Genomic DNA, 15,474 nt, shown 5'->3' with positions numbered 1-15,474 from the left:
TTATTGTACTTTCAATTCTAGATTTCCATTGGGTTATTTTTTTTCTTTTTATGCTTTCTACCTGTTGATATTATCTACTTGATGAGAAGTTATTGTACCTTTCTTTACTTCCCCCTCCCCCCCCCCCCCCCCCGAGAGAGGGCACGAGTAAAGGGCAGAGAGAGAGAGAGGGAGAGAGAGCTGGGGCACACTCGAGGCAGGCAGGGCTCAAGCTCACAGACGGTGAGATCATGAGCAGAGCCGAAGTCAGATACTTAACGTCTGAGCCACCCTGGTGCCCTTCCTTTACTTTTTAAAACACGGTTTCCTTTAGTTTTTTGAACACATTTATAGTGGCTACTTTGATGTCTTTGTTGAATAAATCTGACACCTGGGTCGCCCTCACAGACACCTTCTGTTGCCTGCTTTTTTTCCCTTGTGTATGTATTGTATTCTTTTGTTCCTTTGCATTCCTATAGTTTTTCTTGAAGACTGGGCATTTTAGATAATGTATCATAGCAACTTTTCTGACCCCTCCCCCCAAGTCTTTTTTTTGTCTTCATTTCTTGTTTATTGCTTAGTGACTTGCCTAAACCGTTTTAGTGAAGTCTGTTTCCCCGGAGGTGTGAGCCCTGTGGTGCTACTCCCTGGAGGAATGTGCAGGCCCCTGAGATGACGGTGGTCTTAGCTGGGTTCTCATTGACTATCTCTCTCCCTGGTCTCTCTGAAGCTGTGTCTTTTGGTATCACACCCAGTTGTTAGGCTCCACTAACTGCTGACCGATGGCTCTCTTGTTTCCAGCGGGGCCCAAAGGCATAAATTACTCCACAGCCTGATAATTTTTTGACACTAGTCTTTGAGGGGTTTTTTGTTTTGTTTTTTTTTTTTGTTTTTGTTTTGCCAGGAGAGTTCTTCCTAGCTCCCTCTTTTCCTGGTTATTTCTGATAAACAAGCTGGCCTGTGGTTTAATTTGTTGCTGTGCTGGAGCTTCCAGCCTCCTCTTAATTACTTACTACAAAAATTCCATTGTTTTTAAGAGTACCCTAGGCTTGAACTTCCTCACCCTCTTCCAAGTAAACTCTTTTCCCTTGATGGAGCTCCCTGTTTTGTGGCCTGCCTCTCCCTCTGGGCGAAGTCTCCATGTCCCATTGCTCAGGAAGAGCTGGGACCCAAACAGTGACCTGCTTCTTTTGGAGTGAAAGCTCCACAGGTTACTTGCAGGGGGGGGAACCTCCAGTCTTGTGAGCTGGCTTCTCCCAGCATATAACCTCCCCCCTGTAAGCAAAGTAGGGTAAGAATGACCAGAACCCCAGCACTGTTGGCCTGCAGCCCAGTTATAGCCTCCACCCGAGAGGAGGGATGAGGAGTGAAATGCCGCTGCCTTCCCTTTCGCAGAGCCTTGGACTAGGAGCTGGTGGGGAGGGGACTCTACCTGGAGTGGGTAGTCACCTTGTTCCTTGAGCCTCACTGAGCCGAGGGGGGCGGGGCAGGGTTGTAGTTCAACTGCCACAGACTTGTTGCTTTAATTGTAATTTAGTAGATATTCTTGAATAAATGTTTCTTTATTTCTTGAATGCCCTTAGGATAATTTCCAAAGACCCTAAATTATGTTTTATTTTTTTTATAACTTTCTGTAATTTTTTAAAATGTTGTAATTTATATTTTTATAATTTTATAATTTTTTTTATAATTTTTTTATTTTTGTTTTTCTCTGATAGTCCACAGAGCTTCTCACACAGCCGTACTAACTTGCATACTCAGATCCCGTTCATAGTATTAGGTCCTGGTGGAGCTTTATTTAATTGCTATTCGGCTTGGGCCCCTTGTCCCCCTCCCCTTCCTGCCAAAATTGAGCCCGTGTGGATCTTGCAACTGGCAACAGTGTCACCGTAATATAGCAGCAGTGATTGGGCAAGTCCTTCCTTCCTTGGTCCTGCATATATCTGAGAAGCTTGGCATCATTGTATTATAGGCACAGAGAGGAAAACAGAGGAAAGAACTTAGCCCATGAATCTTTGACCGCATTAATTACTCTTGCGATGATACACGCTTAGTGATGTTTTTGAAAAGGACGCTTTTTCGAGTTCTGTCTGAAGTCCTGAATTTTGTTTTGAATCAGCTTTAGTACATATCTCAGTACTTACCACTCATCATGCACTGTAGCATCCTTTATTAAAGTATACAACTCTCAAGGGCTGGGGCGGCAGGGCCGGTGCCTGACCATGTCCAGATGCTGGACAGGAGCCAGTAAAGCAGCCCGCACCAACATCCAGGCCGCCCCCCAGTTCTCGGGCTCTACGAAGAGGGCTGCTTCCAGATCTTCTAGACTTTTCTCATTCCCACGGAACAGTCCACGTACCAGTGTTCCTGTTGCCCGCGACGTACAGAATAAGGTCTGCAATCCCATGAATCCCCTGACCTTTCCGATCAGGTGGTAAAGGCAGAATTCAGTTCACTAATGAAGTGTCCAGAACATAGGGATCAAGAAGTCCAACATAGATGAAGGAGCAGGTGTGTGTTTTGGGATCAACATCCACTCTCCAACCCTTCAATTCCAGGAGGAGTCTCTTACCTGTAAGTTTGCCCATGGGGACCACAAGTAAAGGGACTACTCTGCTTAGTCAAAAGTTTTGTATCAGAGGTTTAATTGCAGTTTGATAATTGGAAATCACATTCCTTTAGATTAAAAAAAATAATGGACATCATGGTTAGGGGCTCCAGGCAGTTGGTGGTTAATCTGATCTATGCAGAGAAGATAGTTTTGTCGAATAGAAATAAAGGGGCCAAAAAAGGAGTCATTTGGTCTAAGATGTACTTATAAAGTATTACAGTCTATAAGGCATAGTCTTTTTTTTGTTTTGTTTTTTGTTTTTGGGGGTTTTTTTGTTTTGTTTTGTTTTTTAATTTACATCCAAGTTAGTTAGCATATGGTGCAACTATGATTTCAGGAGTAGCTTCCTTAATGCCCCTTGCCCATTTAGCCCATCCTCCCCCCACAACTTCTCAGGTAACCCTCTGTTAAAACATAAGAGACCCTTAAATATGGGGAGGCATAGTCTTTTAACATGACCTGGAAGAATACCTTCAGAGATTCCTTCCAGGAAATGAGATTGACCCTCCCTTTGAGTCTCTCCCAGTGGGGCAGGCACCCCCAACCCTCACTGGGGCTCCCTGGAATTTAGGGAAGGGCTGCAGCCAGGTGCAGACCCTGTATGTTTAAAGAGCTAAGATCAGGGCTGAGGAGACAGAAGACTTGATTTGGGGTGTGATTTGTGTCCTGAAAGTGAGCTGGGCATCCGCCACGGCACTGTGCGTGGAAATGGGAACAGGCAGGTTTATGGAGTTAACACCTCGAAAGACACGAGTCTTCATCACTGCCGTGTGGTGACCAGTTTGAACCAGCCACAGGTGGTAGGGAAGGTGCTGCAAGTGTCACCTCGAGACTGGTGACCACTGCAAATCTACCACACTGCCAGCACATAGTAAGACTGGGTCAAGTGTGCTGGTCGGATGGATACGTCAGCCAATAGGTTCTTGCTTCCAATTGATATCTCTTGGAAAGTAACGTCAAGGTTTGGGCAAGAGCTGCAGTGTTCTTAGCTGGTCAGAAACCTCCAAGTTTCAAGGGGTGCCTGGCTGGCCCAGTTGATTGAGTCTGCAGCTCCTGATGCCAGGGCCGTGAGTTCAAGCCCCACAAAGCATAGAGCTTACTTAAAAAATGAAAAGAGTGGGGTGCCAGGATGGCTCAGTCAGTTAAGCATCCCACTCTGCCTCAGGTCATGATCTCACGGTTCATGGGTTCGAGCCCCGCATCAGGCTCTGTGCTGACAGCTCAGAGCCTGGAGCCTGCTTCAGATTCTGTGTCTCCCTCTCTCTCCCACACTCATGCACTCGCTCACTCTCTCTCTCTCTCTCTCTCTCTCTCTCTCTTTTCAAAAATAAAAATGTTAAAAAACACATTTTTAAAAATTAAATGAAAAGCGTTGTTTTGGGGCGCCTGGCTGGCTTAGTCAGTAGAGCCTGCGACTCCTGATCGCAGGGTCATGAGTTTGAGCCCCTCATTGGATGTAGAGAAACCTCCAAGTTTAACCTATCACATTACCTGCTGGGGTTTTAGTTTGGTTTGGAGTTTGGTTTGCTTTGTTTTGTTTGTTGATGGTACTTCTCTGTATATTAAGGATTCTCACGTAGCAAGTGTAGATAGAAGCCAGTTCCTCGGGGCTGGGACTGGACTGGCACAAGGAAGAAATGCGGGTGCTGGCTGTGTTCTCACGGTCTCCCTTCTGTCACAGAGGGTGGCTCGTGTGCTTTGGAATCAGCTGAACAAGGAGACCCGGGAGCATCACGTCACCTGTGTAGAGTTGTTCTACCGGCTGCACTGCCTGGCCCCGACGGCCAACATCTGTGAGGACATCATCTGCCATGCCCTCCTGGACCCTGACAAGGTCAGTCTTAGCAGCCTATCTTCTCTGTCCTATGATCCCAACTGTCAGGCCACCCATCACTGCCTGTGCCTGGGACAGACTTACACACATACAGTCATGCCGGGGCTCAGCGGGCGTCCTGATCAATCAACAGGTGTTACAGAATCTTGGGGTTGGGAGGCCTTCAGAAGCTCTAGCCATCCTTTTCAGAGTCCTGAGAACATGGGTTGTGTCCGTATTAAGGCTCACCAGGGAAGTCTACCCCAACTCCTGTGATGTTTGCAGGAACCGTGAGCTCTCGCAGGTGAAGTAGGCAGTCATAGAGAATGCATCGCCCTTTTAGGCCCTGGCCGTCCTTTGCAGTCAAGTTGTATCCTGGTTCTCTAAGCCACTTGGGCCTGACATCTTCAAGAGGTGTGAGAACGCCATGCTCTCTTGTGATCTTCGATCACAGGCCCAGGTGTGCCCCTGGATGTAGGCTAACGTGGCATCTGGCCATGCGCGTTATTGTGGTAAAGTGAGCAAGGAAGAGAGGAGGACGTAGGTCTTCCTCCCGCAGGCCGGTCGGAGCCCAGCGCCTCTGCTGACGTTGCTGCCGCCCTGCTGAGCTCCTGTTTGTTACGCGGTGGGGTTTGCTGACTGCGGACAACATGCTGTTAGGAAACTAGTGCCTCACTGCCGTTTGTTTCCTCATCAAGGGGACAAGACTAGAAGCTCTGTTTAGGTTCTCCGTCATCTGGCACCTGACGAGAGAGACCCCAGGCAGTCGCGTGACCTCTCACAACCGCTCCTTAGACAGGTAAGGTGGTCCTTGTGGGCAGTTACCCTGAACTCACAGGACGCTCTGCCGAGGTTCCTGGTCAGTGTGTCCGGCTGGGGAGGGGAGCATGTGAAGTGGAAAATGTGACCCCATGTTCTGGATGTACAGCAAACGGTTCCCACGATCCCCCAAGTGAATTCCGGTCAGACGCATGTGAATACGTGGTAGGAATGTTCTCAGTTTGATCCTGGGGGCAGGAAGCCCAGCATGTATCAGAATCACCAGAGGAGAACATGCCTCATGAGGGGACCTCTGTAGGGGACGGTGGTCTGGGTCTGGAATGGGCCGGTTGGCTACGCTGGGTATGTACACTCGGCAGTGTCCACCGTGTTCATGAGATGTGAACTTCGCTGCACTACAATCTAGTGCACTTTTTTTTTTTTTAAATCCCCTTCCTTGGGGCGCCTGGGTGGCTCAGTCGGTTAAGTGTCTGCTAAGGTCACGATCTCACGCTTCATGAGTTCAAGCCCCGTGTCCAGCTTTGCGCTGACCGTGCAGAGCCTGCTTGGGATTCTCTCTCCCTCTCTCTCTGCCCCTGCCCTGCTTGTGCTCGCTCTCGCTCTCTCTCTCTCTCTCTCCCCCTCTCTCAGAGTGAATAAATAAACTTAAAAAAATTTTTTTTTAAAGCCCCTTCCTTGTTTCCAAACCTGGGTGCGGTACCAGGTGCCCAGCTTTAGAGAGATGCCAGCTGATTCTGATGCTGGTGGCTTAGCCCCACAGTCAATTGAACCAATGTGGGGTGAAGCCCGGGTGAGGCCCGGGGACTTGGAAAGCTCCCCCGGCAATGCTAGTGTGAAACCAAGGTGGAAATCCCCTGGCCTTTGTCTGCTTGGGTCTTTAAACCCGGTTTGCGTGGAGCCGCCTGGGGGCGTCCTGGAGCACGGGGTCACCGAACGCTGACTCAGTGGTGCCCTTCCCACCCACAGGTCCCTGTTCGTCGTGCTGGACAGTCTGGCCTGTACGGACGGTGCCATCAGTGCGGCGGCACAGGGCTGGCTGGTGCGGGCGCTCTCCCTCGGTGATGTGGCACGCATCCTGGAGCCCATGCTCCTGCTCCTGCTGCAGCCCAAGACCCAGAGGACCTCCATCCACTGCCTCAAGCGGGAGAACTCAGCAGGTGAGCCCGCCACGGAGGGCAACCCCGGGGTCCCTGGGCCTGGGAGGGAGGGAGGGAGGGGCAGCCCCGACCCCAGCTGCCCGTGGTGACAGTCAAGTTCCTTAGCCCCACTCAGTGGTTTTGTCAGGTTCAAATGGTGTGAGAGTACTTTGTAAAGTTGTGAAGACTTTTGAAGGTTAAGGAGCAGATGAACCAGCACTTAGAAATGCTACGGAGTGTGCTTGTCGTTTTCACTGAAAAATCGGATTTTTTTTTAAATAAAAAAGGAAATGTTTAGTAACCCATGCTCCAATAAGAAATAGCTGAGGGGGCGCCTGAGTGGCTCAGTCGGTTAAGCGTCCCACTTCGGCTCCGGTCACGATCTCACGGTTCGGGAGTTTGAGCCCCGCGTCGGGCTCTGTGCTGACAGCTCGGAGCCTGGAGCCTGCTTCGGATTCTGTGTCTCCCTCTCTCTCTGCCCCTCCGCCCCTCCCCCCCCAAAAATAAACATTAAAAAAATAGCTGATTTTTTTTTTAATTCTTTTGCTAATGAAAAATTCAAGTGCACCTAAGATAGGAGGAAAGAATAACAGACCATCCACACCAGTCTTCCCAAGCCGATGCCTTCACTTAGAAGTCATAGTTTGGTGTCCAGCGGGAAGTTAAGTTTGAGGAGGCTAGGCTGGCACTTCTCTCCAGATCCCTGCTCAGAGCTAGGGATAGTTTAGGTGGCCTCCAGCTAGGAATGGCCGAGAAGTTGAAATTTGCTTGTAATCTGGTCAATTGTATCTATGAAAAATGACTTGTGAGCCTTCAAACACATGGTAAGAAACCACAGAAACCACAGTGGTTTCTGTTTATCCATTTTTCTGTCTGCTCTCTAAGGTTCTTTCCAGCTATAAATTCTGTGAACATACAATCAGAAATGCAGAAGAAATAAGCCTTTGAGTTCCAAAAAACTTCCAGAGGCATCTTTAGCACAAGTAACAGTAAATAGGAAGAAGAAAAGAAAGGCTAAAATAAACCTGATGAGTGCGTTCCATTTGGGTGATTAGCTCCTGGCACAGTTTATGAACTAACATGACTTCCCACAATAGGTGTGTTTTATGACTTCCTGCCGTTTTCTAAGCAGTGGGTTAACAGGCTTTGAGTTAGCTTGTTTACGGGCTTTGAGTTAGCTCACTGGGCTGTAAATACTGTTTGCACCAGTCTTGTCTTACAGAGAAAAGCAGCCTAACACCTGCATAAGCAGCAATTTTGGAGATGCTGCCTAAAACCGTAATCTCCCGTTTTCCTCTAGGAAAGAAAGCTGGCTGCCTCCTCAAAGACAAGGCCTTTTATTATTCCATATTATGAGAAAGTAAAGTCCAAAGAAATGTAAACTGAAGCACCTTCTCGAAAGTTTGGCTGTCATTTATGGCAGCTAAATTTTTTAGTGTTCCTTTGTGTTACGAAGGAAGCTCTATAAGGAAGCGAAGCAGAAATAAGATAAAAATAGAGACAAACCATAAGAGACACTCTTTTTTTTTTAATTTTTTTTTAATGTTTATTTTTGAGAGAGACAGAGACAGAGTGTGACCAGGGGAGGGGCAGAGAGAGGGAGACACAGAATCCGGAACAGGCTCCAGGCTCTGAGCTATCAGCCCAGAGCCCAACGTGGGGCTCAAACTCACAAGCCATGAGATCATGACCTGAGCCAAAGTTGGATGCTTAACCGACTGAGCCACCCAGGTGCCCCAGGAGACTCTTAAATACAGAGAACAAACTGAAGGTTGCTGGTGGGGTGTTGGGTGGAGGGAAGGGCTACGGGGGTGATGGGCATTAGGGAGGGCACTTGTTGGGATGAACACTGGCTGTTGTGTGTGAGTGGTGAATCACTAAAATCAATTCCTGAAATCATTATTACACTATATGTTAACTAACTTGGAGTGAAATTTAAAAAAAAAATGAAAAAGGAAGTTTTAATGCCACGTGTGCTGGTTTTAAAAATCACACAGCACTTCCTGCTGCTTCCTGTAGCCCATGTTCCCTGCACCCTTCCCAGTAAGAGAAAATGTTTTTTCCCTGCCTTGCCCTTCCCCTGGAAGGACCTAGAAGTGTAGTGCCTTACTCACACTATCTGTGTAATAGTGTAGAAATCTATACTAAAGATATTACTATGAGCATCAGGCAGCTCGTCTATTTCTGTCTTATTCTTCCTCCTTCCCTAATCTTATTTAATGTTCATGGAATAGATTTGCTGAGAGCTATGTATTAAGATGGTTTGGTGATACATACCAAAGTCGTCTTTCTGGTTGTTGTTCCTGTTTACAGAGACCTGAAATATAATATAATATAATATAATAAAATATAATATAATATAATATAACATAACATAATTGTATTTAATACGTAATCACGTATTTTATTTTTTATAAAACATGTTATTTTTTTATCTTATTACTTTGTTTTGAGAGAGAGTGTGCATATGCGCAAATAGGGGAGGGGTACAGAGAAAGGGACACAGAGAATCCCAAGCAGGCTCTGCACTGTCAGCACAGAGCCTGACACAGGGCTCCATCTCATGAACCATGAGATCATGACCTGAGCCGAAATCAAGAGTCGTACGCTTGATGGACTGACCCACCCAGGTGCCCTAAGACCTAAATATTTTAAAGTATTGCATATTTCCTGATTATAGAAGTACTAACATGCTTATTTTAAAAATTGAACGGGGCACCTGGGTGGCTCAGTCGGTTAAGTGTCGAGTTTGGCTCAGGTCATGATCTCGTGGTCCATGAGTTCGAGGCCCGCGTCGGGCTCTGTGCTGACAACTTGGAGCCTGGAGCCTGTTTCAGATGCTGTGTCTCCCTCTCTCTCTTACCCTCCCCTGTTTGTGCTCTGTCTCTCTCTGTCTCAAAAATAAATAAACGTTAAAGAAAAAAACTGAAGTAAAAACATGCATCAAAGTCCCTTGAAATGCGATTAGAGCTAGGTACGGATAATAGTTTGATAGTCTTCTAGATTTTTTTCATAGCTGTGTATTTCAGATGCTCTCATGTAAATGAGCTCATTCACCACAGCCTGATTCTGCAGCTTGATTTTTCTCCCCCCCCCCTTTTTTTTAAAATTTATTTATTTATTTTGAGTGAGAGACAGGGCAAGTGGGGGAGGAGCAGAGAGGGAGAGAGAGCGAGAGAGGGAGAGAGGGAGGGCACGAATCCCAAGCAGGTTCCACGCTGCCAAGAAGCCACAAGTTTATAACCTGAGCCACAACCAAGAGTCGAATGGTCGCTTAACTAACTGAGCCATCCAGGCGCCCCTTGATTTTCCTTTTCTCGTGTAATATATCCCACACACTGCTCCGAATCAGGACACGTATCTTTTAAAAACCCGAGTAGCACTTGATTGCATGCGTGAGCTGAGGTTTTTTTCCAGTCTACATGTTTTGTTCACTTCCCGGTTTATCCTCACACATGACGGTCCAATGAATACCCTTAGAGCTTTGAAAACTTTCTGCTTTCGTTTCTGTGGGATGCGTTTCTTGAAAGGAAACTGCCGAACAAAATAATACGCATTTTTAAAAATCACCCTCCCCGTAAAAGTTGTTTTACTTGTCTGCCTGTTGTCCGTAATACAGCGTGGACTCTAGTTGTTATAGTTTTTTGGGGGAGTTTTATTAACATTGATCTTTCTGTCTGGCCTTTTAAGATAAAGATCGTTCTGGAACTGACTTATCGTGGCTGACCCTCCTGTTCTGAAGTCATTTGTCGTTTTGTAATTTCCAGAAGACTTGCACCGTTGGTTTCACCGGCAGAAGACGCCTTTCAAAGAGGCGGGTGGAGCGCCTGAGCTCCCGGAAGGCGGCTCGGAGGAAGCTGCGTCTCTGAGCCAGTTCACCACCGTCGACCGCGAGGCCATCTGGGCCGAGGTGGAGAAGGAACCAGAGAAGTGGCCCCCAGGAAGCGAGCCGAGTGAGGACGACCTGCCCTACTACGTGGACCTTCCCGACGGGCCCGCCTGCAGCGCCGTGGACAGCAGCGAGCACACGGAGTCTGCGGACACGAGCTCTGCCCACACGGACAGTGAGAACACGTCCTCCTTTTCTTCTCCTTCCCACGACCCGCAGGTGCTGGGCAACGAGGACAACGGCTGCGCGCCCATCCCCACGGCTGGCAGGGCCTACCCCGAGCGCTCGGCCTTGCCGGCAGCCTTCCAGGCCGAAGGCTTCAAGCCCACTGCCAAGTTGAGCCTGGCGCGCGTGGACTCAGACAGGACCCGGGCGTCCGAGTCGTGGTCCAGCGACGAGGAGGCCGACCTGGAGCTCCAGGCCCTCAGTGCGTCCCGGCTGCTGAAGCAGCGGCGGGAAAGGCAGGAGACCATCGAGGCCTTGTTCAAGCACATTCTGCTCTACCTGCAGCCCTACGACTCCCGGAGGGTCCTGTACGCCTTCTCCGTGTTAGAGGCCGTGCTCAAGACCAACCCCAAGGAGTTCATCGAGGCGGTGTCCAGGACCAGCATGGACACCAGCGCCACCGCGCACCTCAACCTCATCTCCAACCTGCTCGCTCGCCACCAGGAGGCCCTCATCGGCCAGAGTTTCTACGGGAAGCTCCAGACCCAGTCTCCTAGCGTGTGTCCCCACTCGCTGCTGATCGAGCTCCTCACCTACCTGTGCCTGAGTTTCCTGCGCAGCTATTACCCTTGTTACCTGAAGGTCTCCCACCGAGACATACTCGGCAACCGGGACGTGCAGGTCAAGAGCGTGGAGGTTTTGATTCGAATAATGACCCAGCTGGTCTCCGTGGCCAAGTCCGCCGAGGGGAAGAATGTGGAGTTCATTCACAGCTTGCTGCAGAGGTGCAACGTTCAGGAGTTTGTCCTGCTTTCGCTGTCGGCGTCCATGTACACCAGCCAGAAGCGCTACGGCCTGGCCACTGCCGAGCGAGGCCGGGCCCTGCAGGAGGAGAGCCTCTTCGAGGAGAGTCTCATCAACCTGGGCCAGGATCAGATCTGGAGTGAGCACCCGCTGCAGATCGAGTTGCTGAAGCTCCTGCAGGTGCTGATCGTCTTGGAACATCACCTGGGCCAGGTCCAAGAGGAGGCTGAAAATCAGCCAGAACTGTCCCGGGAGTGGCGGAAAGCCCTGAACTTCCAGCAGGCCATCAGCGCCCTGCAGTACGTGCAGCCCCACCCGCTCACCTCCCAGGGGCTGCTGGTGTCCGCCGTGGTGCGAGGGCTGCAGCCGGCCTACGGCTACGGCATGCACCCGGCCTGGGTGAGCTTGGTCACGCACTCCTTGCCGTACTTCGGAAAGTCCCTGGGCTGGACGGTGACACCTTTCATTGTCCAGATTTGCAAAAATTTGGACGAGCTAGTCAAGCAGTATGAAAGTGAATCTGTGCAGCTCTCTATCAGGTACGGCCAACCCTTTGATACGCCATTCTTGCCTTAGTGACCGTTTTTGGCGAGGAATGACTAATTTGCCATAGAAGCCACTTGGAGAATCATTTCAGCCTGATCAGCCGCCTGTCTAGCGTCGTCAGGAGGGGTATCTAGGAACGAAATGCTCCCATCCTTTACTTTTTATTCTACACAGATACCCAGCCCAGCTGAGTATTGCCGTCACTCTCCGTTGTTTTTGCAAAACAAAACTAAAAACATGCATCACCTTCACAGAAATTCTAAAACATCTGAAAACGTTTTTCTAGAATGACCGTATGAACTTTACGTAAAATTGCACAAAGGATGCCCATCGTTATTATAACTATTTCAGTATGAGGGCCCCGGTTTATTTAAGATACCGCTGTCTCTCTGGTTTCTGTGTTTCTAGATAGGATTAAATATTTTACAGCCTCGTTTTTAAAAATTCTCAAAACAATTTCTCATTTCTTCACCAAAGCATAACCGCCAAGAGGGAAAACATCTCTCCGGATTATCCGCTCACTCTCTTGGAAGGTCTGACAACCATTACTCACTTTTGTCTTTTGGAACAACCCAACCAAAACAAGAAGGTAAAATTTTTTTTCTGAGTTTGAGGCAATTTTCTTGTATTGTTTTGTCTTCGTTGGGTTATGACCGGTTCAAATAAGAAATGTGCAGCACATGTGAGTAATGAAAATATGTATGCAAATGTATGCTTGCAAATGAAGTGCATATGCAAATACGCATGCACAAGGCTGTGTGAGAGTAAACAAGTGTAGTTTGTTCTTCTGGCGCTCCCTGGGGCTCCTTCCCAGTGCCCGGTGTTAGATCAATAACCAAATGGGATAAAATGTCCTCTTTCTTGGACATATTTTTTCCTTGACCTCATGGCGTTTGTGAAATCTGCAGTCTGAAGCCATTTTAGCTGTTAGTTGCTCTGACCTGTTGGGGATTAAAATTTTAGAATGCAGCTGCTGCTTTGGCCGGATGACCAAAGGAGTCTGTGACGTGGGGCCTCGGACTCCCAGGGGCGCCTCTTAGAAAGAAGGCTATGGGTTGAAATGCACAGGAAAGCATTTTGCTTCCAGATCCCTGCCTGTGGGACTTGTCAGAGGTGTGAGTGCTACGGCCCAGACTCCCATCCCACCGGTGCCCTGGCGATCACCGGATTCTGGTTATCTAATTCTGCCACACACGCAGCCGAGACTCATGTTCATTTCCAATTCTTAGACCACTGCCGTAAACGATCCGACCAATTTGAAAAATGCCAAGAATGCCATTCTGGAAGAGTTGCCTCGAATCGTTAACACCATGGCCCTTCTCTGGAATGTTCTCAGAAAGGAGGAGACTCACAAGAGACCCGTCGATCTCCTTGGAGCCACGAAGGGATCCTCTTCCGTTTACTTTAAAACCACCAAAGTGAGAGAACTTCCTCTGTGGTTTGATTATTTCTTTTGTCTTGTGTTGTCCCACCAAAAATAAGTACGTACAGGAATGTGTACATAAATAATCAGTGTGTGCTCAGTGAAACCCAAGTTAGGCATAAGTCGGAGATAGAAACCTCCAGTTAGTTTGTTAGAATAACTTTCCTATTCCTGACTAAAAGGCTTTGTGAGTTTTTAACCTGTTTTTTTCCTTTCGCCCTTTTCTTTTAAACTAGAAGTTTCTGGGGGTTTAAAGATCTTTCCTATTGCTCTCAAGCATTTCTGTAACACAGCTTGTCTCTTATGTCCAGCTTTTAATATTGCCTTGGACACATGGGCACGTCAAGGCAGAATGTTAGGGTGTCGCTGGTTTTTTTTACTAAACCAGAAATGCAAAGCTCTAGTTTACTGAGCTCTCCCCCAGTTCTAACGGTCTCTGCCTTAGAAGCATCCGGGCACGTGGCTCAGTCTCTGTTTGCCAGGTATGGCGGCTTGGAATTATCTGGCCATGTCTTGTGTCTGCTGACCACCCAGTGCCAGGTGTGGCCTCTGGGCTCACTCAGGCATCCAGCAGCCCAGGCTGGGTGGACTGGTTCAGAGCATGGGGAGCTGGGGAGCCTGGGTTCAGCTCCCTGGGACCTTGGGAAAGTTCACTAGCCTCTCTGTGCTGGAGTTTCTTTGGTTGGAAGCACACACCGTCCAAAGTGCTGTACAATTATTAGCATATCTAGCCCTCACATAGGAGGTAAGCGCTCTTATTAGTCCCAAGTTAGGAACAAGAACACTGGGGCGTAGAGAGAGTGAGTGCTCTGCAGTCAGTTATACATCTGATAAGGCAGCCCTGAGGCTGGACCCAGGACCCAGGAAGGAGGACATCTCCCTCATGTGCTCGTTGTATCTAAAAATAATAAAATGATATTAAATATAGGCATAGGGGCATAGTACGTGCTCAGTAAATTCATTCGAACAAATATTTGCGTGCCTGCGGCTGTGTGCTGGGCCTTGTTTATACCCGGTGAGCAAGATGGAAGAAGTCCCTGTGCTCACGGCAGACACAGCCGTTACCCTCCAGTTTAAAAGTAATGACGAGAAACAGTGAGAGGAAACGCCGGACATTCTGATGGCATGTGACCAGGGAACCGGACTGGGGCTGGGCTTGCGGGGCAGCCTTCCCGAGGCCAGCTAGCGGGCTTCTACTCCTTGCGTTACAGGCGCTGCGTAGTGGCCCCGGCCCCACTCTGCCATAACTCTTCTTTTTCCCGTGTTCTAGACCATACGACAAAAAATTTTAGACTTCTTGAACCCCTTGACGGCGCATCTGGGAGTTCAGTTGACAGCCGCTGTTGCAGCAGTATGGAGCAGGAAGAAGGTTAAACGCCTCAGTAAGATGAAGGTAGAGTTTAAAAATCAAAGTTGTATTTAAACTTGCTCTGCCAGGATCACCAGAGTCACATGCAAGTGACGGTGGTGTTAAAGGCCGGCTCGGGAAACCGCTGAAGTGCTTTCACTGCTTTAAATGCGTAGATGACACAGGCGTGTCTCACTCCAGCTGGGACTGCGGGCGGGCAGGCGGGCGGGCAGGCGGGCGGGCAGGGAGCTACCCCTGGCTTCTGCTTTCGGATCTCTCTGTGATGAATGTAGAATACTTCTTTCTATTATTATCTTTTTGAGATTATTTTGACAGAAAGAGAGAATGTGTATACGCAAGCAGGGGAGGGACAAAGAGGGAGACAGAGAATCCCAAGCAGGCTCCACGCTGTTGGCACAGAGCCTGACACGGAGCTTGAACTCATGAACCCAGAGATCATGCATGACCTGAGCCGAGATCAAGGGTTGGACACTTAACCAGCTGAGCCACCCAGGTGCCCCTCTTATAGATGTTTTTAAACCATAAAATACTTTGCTTTTTGTTTTAAGAGAAGTCTTAGGTTCACAGCAAAATTGAGGGGAAAGTACAGAGATTTCCCCAGTACCCCCTACCCTACACACGCATGGTGTCCCCCATTATCAACACCTCCCCACAAAGTGGTGTGTTTGTTACAGTCAGAAACCTACTTTTTGACACATCATTATCACCCAGGACCCATAGGCTTTTTAATTTGTAAAAATAGTACTTACAAAAATTTATACCTGATTCAAATCCTCACGTTCCTTTTCCCAAAGATAACTTCGTTTTACATTTCATCCATTCTTTATCCACTGTGGTCCATCACTCAGTCCTCCAGGGACTTGGTTTATTTCTGTAAAACCAACACAAGCCTCTTCCTTTTTTCTCTCTTGACCATCTAGGTTCCTACGTCACACCTCCCTCAGAGGGTCTTTCCCACC

The 15,474-nt window shown here is 48.4% G+C and overlaps 1 protein-coding gene across 5 annotated transcripts in view; it reads left to right on the top strand.

Moving 5' to 3' along the window:
* The window catches only part of DOP1B (DOP1 leucine zipper like protein B), a 97,135-nt gene that overhangs the window by 52,919 nt on the left and 28,742 nt on the right, over positions 1-15,474 (top strand). For 4 of the 5 annotated variants that reach the window (XR_003414757.2, XM_027041642.2, XM_053220580.1 and 1 more), the window contains exons 15-21: positions 4,272-4,424; positions 5,102-5,202; positions 6,150-6,340; positions 10,087-11,716; positions 12,201-12,312; positions 12,953-13,141; positions 14,417-14,539. Coding sequence is in view for 4 of the 5 variants with exons in the window: in XM_027041642.2 (XP_026897443.1) it covers positions 4,272-4,424; positions 5,102-5,202; positions 6,150-6,340; positions 10,087-11,716; positions 12,201-12,312; positions 12,953-13,141; positions 14,417-14,539 (2,499 nt within the window). In the remaining variant the exon portion in view is untranslated. The remainder of the gene's footprint in view (positions 1-4,271; positions 4,425-5,101; positions 5,203-6,149; positions 6,341-10,086; positions 11,717-12,200; positions 12,313-12,952; positions 13,142-14,416; positions 14,540-15,474) is intronic. The other variant, XM_053220579.1, reaches the window with a different exon arrangement.

The sequence above is a fragment of the Acinonyx jubatus genome, chromosome C2 (assembly GCF_027475565.1).
Source record: "Acinonyx jubatus isolate Ajub_Pintada_27869175 chromosome C2, VMU_Ajub_asm_v1.0, whole genome shotgun sequence".
In the NCBI taxonomy this organism is placed as follows: domain Eukaryota; kingdom Metazoa; phylum Chordata; class Mammalia; order Carnivora; family Felidae; genus Acinonyx; species Acinonyx jubatus.
This window is presented reverse-complemented; position numbering and strand designations above follow the sequence as displayed.